Source organism: Mesitornis unicolor, unplaced genomic scaffold (assembly GCF_000695765.1).
Source record: "Mesitornis unicolor isolate BGI_N332 unplaced genomic scaffold, ASM69576v1 scaffold55090, whole genome shotgun sequence".
Lineage (NCBI taxonomy): Eukaryota > Metazoa > Chordata > Aves > Mesitornithiformes > Mesitornithidae > Mesitornis > Mesitornis unicolor.
The window spans coordinates 1-7,620 of record NW_010158721.1 but is presented as its reverse complement, the minus strand read 5'-3'; the positions used below and the strand labels follow the sequence as shown (position 1 = coordinate 7,620).

Below are 7,620 nucleotides of genomic sequence, written 5' to 3'. Positions count from 1 at the left end.
GAGGCAAAGAAGGCATTAAATACCTCAGCCTCTTCATCATCCCCAGTCACTATGCTTCCTCCCACATCTACTAGAGGCGGGAGACTCTCCTTAGTTCTCTTTTTATTGCCAATGTATTTATAGAAACCCTTTTTATTGTCCTTAACAGCACTGGCTAGATTGAATTCCAGCTGCGCTTTAGCCCTTCTAATTTTCTCCCTGCACAGCCTCACGGTAGCCCTGTACTCCTCCTGAGATGTCTGCCCCTTCTTCCAAAGGTCATAAACTCTCTTTTCTCTTTCCTGAGCTCCAGCCAGAGCTCTCTGTTCAGCCAGGCCGGTCTTCTTCCCCGCCGGCTTGTTTTCTGACACACGGGGACGGCCTGTTCCTATGCCTTTAAGAGTTCCTTCTTGAAGAGTGTCCAACCTTCCTGGAGTCCTTTGCCTTTCAGAACTGCCTCCCAAGGAACTCTGCCAACCAATTCCCTAAACAGGCCACCACATCACCAGTGAACACAGGGGAGAGAAAAAGTAGAGTCCTCATTCACATAAGGCTAATTCAACCCTAGGCTTCTACAGAGAAGTCAATTATTGTTGCGAAACTGATGAAACTGCTGTGTGCTCTCCTTGATCTGCTTCTGAACCACTCTTCCCATCTGCTTGTCCTGTCAGGGGTGAACGACCCCACCCAACCTGATTCTTTCCACTGCTGATGCGAGAACCTTTTCTTCTGCAAAGTGCTCCGTGTTCAAAGCCTTCCTGTTTCCCCGCACTGTAATTCAAGCCACAATACAGATCATATGCCCCTTCCCTTGCCATTCATTTTTCCAGTTCAGCAGTGAACCAGATAAAGAAACTGATCACAATGAAGTTTGTTTTAACCAGATCAGTGCCCTCAGTCAGTTCGCCACCCAGACACACAAGCACTTGTACTAGCAGATCACAGTGAGATGAGAAGAGTTACATGGGGAGGAAAGTAAGGGCTGCTTTTCTTGTCATCTGCATTAGCTCCAAGGCACACGATGGCAAAGCCTCCGCATCAGAGGGAGACATCACTGGGGTTTTTTTTGCACCTGGTTCTCTCTCTTTCTCACTTTCTCCTACCAAAAAATTCTAAGTCTGCAGACAGGATTTTCAGAGCCCTTGCATGAAAGGTGCTATATTAAGATACTTGAGTCTTTCACAATAGTTCCTCTTGCTGTAATCACCAGCCCTGATTGAATCTGTCATGTCTGATACTTACATTGGAGTTTTCTTGAGAGAATACAGTTGCTCTATAAATAGAGTAAAAACATCCTGATAAAACTGCAATGACGATTATATTTATAAATATTCTCAGAGAGTAGATACGTAGCTTTTCTTTCATTGTCCTGTCAGCTATTTTTCGCTTCAGTCTTTCTTCCTCCAAGTCTGTCTACGAACAAAAGAAAAAGGATGTGTAGTTTCCTGGTGCAGCACACAACACTTGACACCATGCCTTCTACCTCTGGGATGTGCAAATCCATAGCCTGTTCTAGGAGGGTCAGTCACTCCACCGCCTGCCCAAGCACACTGAACTGAGAGTGCCTTTTCATGGACACAAAGAGGTCCATGCAGGAGTGGAAGACCCTGTGTGCTCAGTCTCCTCAGGCTGAGGGCCCTGTAAGGCAAAGACAAGAGTCTCATAATCCTCTTATCTCTGCTGTATCAGAAACGTATCTCCTTGAGGACAGAAAGACAACTTGCCTGTTTATCTTGAGATTGATCTGAGATAGCTTGCTACTTATCTCCGAAATGGGTACATCAGCCCACTGATCTCCTTACTTCTGCAGGTAAGTAACCAGTCTTCACCGCAATGGCTCAAGCTTCCTTCTACTCTTTGTGAAGGAAAATTGGGGGATGGCACAGAGTGAAAGAAGTACAGTCTTGAGCAGCTTGTCATGTAAACTTGATATATTTCACCTTAACTGATGTGAAAATAACAGTATCGACTGTGAAAGCAATTTAACTTGGGCAAACCCACAGATTACCCAGGTATTTTCTGTGGACTTATTTCCATCAAACACCAATACTAAGGGACAAGTTCTTCTAAGGTGTGTATTCTAGAGGCAAAAGTGTGGTTAGTGAAGGAGACTCTGGTTATACAATGATAAAAGATGACTGTGAACTGCACTGGAGCAAAAAGCAACTCACTGTAATTTATGAAATCTGTAATTACTGCTTTGTGGTTTGAAGTGGAAGTATCTTTTCAAAGGTAATTGTTTCACAACACTAATCTTTGCTTCCAGCGTACAGAGCAAAAAGAAGGTACTGGTTTCACCAGAAAAGCCTTTCAGACTCTTTTCAGAGAGCTTTATGATTTGGGAAATCTATCAGCTACATCAGCATTTTGTATGCACGAGTGCCAGAGATGCCTAGCGAAAAAACTCAAAATCTTCTTACTGCAGCAATGCTCTCAAATTGTATGAAGAGTATCATCTGAATTTTATTCCTCCCCATACTGCTGCCTACCACATTGCAGACTTACAACCCAGAATACAAAAACTGATTCCCAACAGTACAAGGGCTTTGCCCACAGCTAGGACAGCTTTTCCTGTTGGATTATGTAGAAACTAACACAGGAAGCAGCAATGGAGTGAGGAAGATGGAGATAAGACAAGCAGCTCCCAGGTTGGTTGCAGTCCCCACTGGATGGGGAAAGGGCCATCAACCTCAGTGCCGATCCTTCCCATGTTGCACCACAATTCTAGCTACCTAGAAAGCATGCAAAAGGGTGGGGATTGCCCTGCTCCCAATATAAACTACTTCAACCATTCTTATCCTTGTTCCTTTATCTGAAAAAATATACACATCTCTTTTTTTAGCTATCTAAGCTATATGAAACTGTAATCACAGAAAAATGAGTTACTCACTTGGAGCTCATATTGCAAGCTGTGATGTTTTAGCTGTGCCGCATTTGGATCTATAATGCAGAAGTCCCAGCCTGCAAAGACTTTGTTACAGTAACTCTGAAATTGATCTTCAGCATGCACCAAGTTCCGCTTAAATCCTTCCACAGACCTAGAGAAAAATGCAACTTTACTTCATTCATTAAAAGACTTATTTTATTCACAGAAAAGGAAAGAAAAAACACATGCCTCAAGCAAGCTGGCTCATCAAAGACTAAATGATCCCCACTCTGAGCAAACAGCCACATTTGCCTGATATCGGCAAGCCTCTGGGAAGCTTTCACTGAGATTCTGCAGCAACCAAAGTCAGCTGAAGCCATGACTGGCACAGGTTACTTCCCTCTGCACTTAGACATCGTCAAACCTTCTCACCTCATCCAGTGCTTCTCTGACACTGCAAGGAGCTGTCTCAGGAAACTTAGATGGCAGAAAAAAAACCCCTAAACAAACCCAAATGAAAATCCTCCAATGACAATTTATAAGTATGTGTACACATGAAAAAATAATACTTCAAATTTCTTTATTCTTATTTATTCTGCTGGCTCAGTTTCCCAAAACCAGAAAAAGGCTACTGTGGCACTGCATCCTCAAATAAAAACTTCTCTGTTTCCATATAAAACAGTTCTAGAATGCAGCATATTTCCTACAAGCAAGAATGTAATGTACACTGTGCAATATCTAGTAGTAAATAAACTATATGAACATATTTACCTTTTTATTATCCAGAGGAGACTTAATGCAAGGTATGCAAATGTAGCCAACAGATATGCTAGTGGCAAGTTGTACCGCATGATACTGAGCCATGCAGTGTCTATTGTGTAATAGCCATAAAACAAACTTGTCACTTCAAGGAACCCCTGTAAAAACATGATTTTTAAATAGAATTTGTAACAGTAGCAGCAACTGTCCAGTTAAAACCAACCCCGTATTAAGAAATCATACTGTAAATTTTAAGTTATTACTGGGGCCTCCAGCAAGCTACAGCAGTCTGTAGCTTCTAAATATTGCCACTACCTCTACCAAACCGTAATGCAGGCACTATGGGCCCTCCCCTCTCCAATCAAAGAGACAAGGACACTGAGACCCTACACAGAAAGCACAACAGGCAATGTGCTCCACAATATGTAATCGTTAGCAGCTGGGGACAAGAGGAGTAGGCTGCAGCACATGGCCAACCAGGCCTTGTGGATGCTCAGTAAAAGTCAGTTTGAAAACTCTCCTTCTCACAGACAATAAAGGCTAATTTTACCCCAGTGATGCATACACACATTTTTCAAAATTATCAAAGCTCCATTCCCCAAGTAAAAAACCTGATTACTTACAGTGCCACTGAGCAAATCTTTGAGGTAAGTATAGAAGTAAACAAGTCCCTTATTACCACCAGGTTCATAAACTGTGCAGTGAGGCTCTGTCAAAAGAAAGGCAGGAAAAGTCATTCAAATGGTAATGCCCATTTAACTGCAAGATCAACTTACTTCAAACATGGCTAGTTCTTACTAAAAAAAGTTTATTTGTCCTAGGAGGTGGAGGAGAAGCTGATGGAAAGGGGGAATCTTACAAACAACAGCAATACATAAAGAAATTTACCTATGTTCATTGGCGGAATTTTAGCAAAGCTACTGTTGAATATTCTGTACTTAGAAATTATGCTGGGAAGGGTAACAAAACTGAACATCAGCATAAAAATGATAAAATTCAACAGGACCAGAAAACGCAGGAAGGAGAAGTAGGACTGGATGCCAGTACCAAATTTCCCTGGGAATAAAAGAAACATATGTCAATAATTAAGACAACAAAATCACCGAAAATACAGAATGAGCAGATTATCATTTCAGTTACATTGAGTTAACTGATGAAACATTAGTAAAGCTAGTTTTAACTACTGCAGGCTTTTTAGCCATACAACTGAAATGGAAATGTGACTTTTTAATAATTTTCTCTATATTTCCTTCTACTCCATAATGAATTTTACATCAGCAATAATAAAGGAAGCAGGTAACTTCTTACACACATAGAGTTATATCTGAAATTACACTCACACACATAAAACTACCAAAAGCAGAAGCAACCTGAAAGAGAAGACATTGACATAAGGCAGTAAATACCTTCTATGCTGTGGATATCATGTCGCCAAAGCTGCAAGTAAGATAACAATTCCTTGACATCGCTGAGGACTTTTTTCAATGATTTACTGCTGCTGCTTTTCCACTGTTTCCATCCAGATAAGTGTTTTATATCAGCTTGCTGACAGTCCCTAAGAATCAAGAAATACGGTTACTGAGCACAAGGAATACTTTTTCACTACATGTAATGGGAAAATGGAGCCTGCTTGCAGCTTTCAGAGGGATAGCACAGGGCTAAAAGTTTTAGTAATACACGCTAGCTGTCCCCATCTCTTCCTCCTGATAGTTGAGACACCAAGTTAATACAAATATAGCAAGTCCTCTCGCAGAAAACACTTGCTCTCATGGAGTAAAGGAAAAAATCCAACTGACAGCAGCACAACACAGAAAAACTATGTAGCTGAACTCTCCGGTGGGATCTCAGGGAAGTTGCCATGAATGATTTCATATTTACAAATGGCTGGAAAGGAGAAGATTCTTTCTTCAAAACTTCTGACCAGAGCATCTTCACCAAGAGACTGCGTCCCAACTCAATGAATTTGAGAAAGTATTTCTTTGCCAACATGTGTGGGAGTGCACTGTTTAATACTAACCTGCAAACAAGCACGGAAAATACGCCACAGACTGTCTATAATTTTTAATCACTTATCACTAACAGGTTTTCATACTTTATGCATACATTTACATTTTAAAAATTGCTGCATGGTCAGCAACAGCATTAATGAGAATTCTGAGTGGCTGAGAGTTTGCATTTCATTTTTTAAGAAATCGTAAAACCACACACAACTTCCCAGAAACATAGTTTGAAGATTGACTTGTATGCAGCAAATGCTGTTCCAGCCTCTGCTGCCATCGAATAACAGCAGCAGTTAAGTACTCATGAGGACACCGTGCCAGAGTAGAAGACAAAGGTTTCAGTTTTAAAAGACTTTGTACATAACTCTACTTAAGTACGTAAGTGACCCACTGTCATGCCATGTCACTGCCATGGGTGCTGTGTGTTGACAAAGTTTCTGTGTCCTTCTCAGCTGGAAGAAAAACTAGCATTTTGGTAGGAACCCAAATAATACCCTATATGCAACGATTGAACAGGCAGCAGATGATCTCGTCTTTCAGTGCAAATATAGCAACTCTCAAAAGATTTAATTTTGTGGGAACTACAGGCTGCAGCATGTAGTGTTTTAAACAGACACTCTGGAGAACTATCTGACCCGTGTTTGGTCTGCATTTTAAATAGAGGCGTGGGCTGCATATTCATTTGTGTTACAGAGGTTGAGTGTTCAGCTTTCAGGACATTTGTATCAAGCAGTTTGTGTTGGCAGCTGCTGCACAATACACAATTACTGATTCACAGAAGTGCCAAGAAGCCCCACCAAAATTTCTCAGTGCTGAAATGCGTGAACTAGCTTGGGACATTTCAGCTCCATTCCTAACATCCAGCGTGGCCACATGACTGTAATTCCTTTTTCTTTAAGAAGTTAGCTTTAGATAACCCAACTTCAAATAAAAATTCAATGAATCAAGCACTTTCTTTCACCACAATCTAGATCTGCTGCTGCTCCTTGTGTACAGGCTGTAGGGTTAAGCTTAACTCCAGGCTCAGGCTGTAACCCATTTCCCACTGCTCTCCAAGTAACTCTTGTTCTTAGTGGAGCACCAGTGACTAATTGTACTTTCACCTCTCTCCTGGTCCATAACCACAACTACAGCGTATGTGATTTAAAGATGCAGCTGTTCCCTGACTAGGTAAAAACACATACTGTATCCTCTCTCCCTAAAGGAGCTTTCAGCCAAAGACAGCAAACGAGGCAGACAAATACAGGCAGAGCACAGCATGTTCTTTGCAATCTGCTCCCTGCTGGGGGTTACTACCAGGGGGGCAGGAACTGCTTACAGCTCACAGGAAAGAGCAATTTAAAAAAGGGATATGTTAAAAAAAATATATATATGGTCCTGTAAAACTTCTTTCCACCTGTATTGAGCCACACCAGAGAGAGCACAATGTATTTTGGAAGAACTGCCGAGAAGACTCAAGAGGAGCAGCACTTGCATAGCAGAAGGGGGTTGCTGATAACAGATAACCACAGTGACCTTTAAAAGCACAAAACCCAGACCCAGAAAAAAAAAAAAAGAGAGAGATGCATTTGCTACTGCAGGTAACTCCCAGTCTTGACCCATTTGTTCCAATTCAACCTATTCCTCCCACAGTCAGCTGCTCCCTCATATAGCCCAACTAAGCGCCCCTGGCCATCTGGCCATCCTCCTGCATCTGGAGGTCCCCCAGGGAGCCCACCGTGTTTCAGCATGAGTCACGGGGCTGCTTCATGTCATGTCAACACGACAGGTTGAAACAGATAGAGATTAACCCAATCCTGCCTCAGCCTTCCATCACACCCGTGTTGTGTTCAGGAAAAGGTGAGAGATTTGGGGTTTTTTTAAAAGAAAACAAAAACCAAACGTGTAAAGATTAACCTTAATATCCTCTTCTCCGCCATACTCAAGGGGTATTCTCTCGCACGGCGAGCAGCCAGCTCGCCTCCCCCTTGTTCCGGCCCCCGGGCCTCAGCAGCGCGGAACCTCACGGCGCCCTCG

At 42.2% G+C, this 7,620-nt stretch overlaps 1 protein-coding gene across 1 annotated transcript; it reads right to left on the bottom strand.

Moving 5' to 3' along the window:
* Positions 1–1,182: 1,182 nt before the first annotated feature.
* Positions 1,183–7,523, bottom strand: LOC104540427 (transmembrane channel-like protein 7). The gene is made up of 7 exons (XM_010184237.1): positions 7,501–7,523; positions 5,011–5,159; positions 4,493–4,660; positions 4,228–4,313; positions 3,617–3,762; positions 2,870–3,017; positions 1,183–1,392 (listed from the first exon to the last, which is right to left on the bottom strand). The coding sequence occupies exons 1-7, from the start codon at positions 7,521–7,523 to the stop codon at positions 1,183–1,185; spliced, it is 930 nt and encodes a 309-aa protein (XP_010182539.1).
* Positions 7,524–7,620: the final 97 nt, after the last annotated feature.

What these genes read in the sequence shown, in the direction of transcription:
- LOC104540427 (XM_010184237.1), bottom strand. Translation starts at nt 7,523, where the DNA reads ATGGCGGAGAAGAGGATATTAAG. An exon ending in GCGGAGAAGAGGATATTAAG is followed by an intron (nt 5,160 to 7,500) that starts GTTAATCTTTAC and finishes CTTGATTCTTAG; the next exon opens with GGACTGTCAGCAAGCTGATA. An exon ending in TGATATCCACAGCATAGAAG is followed by an intron (nt 4,661 to 5,010) that starts GTATTTACTGCC and finishes TTTTATTCCCAG; the next exon opens with GGAAATTTGGTACTGGCATC.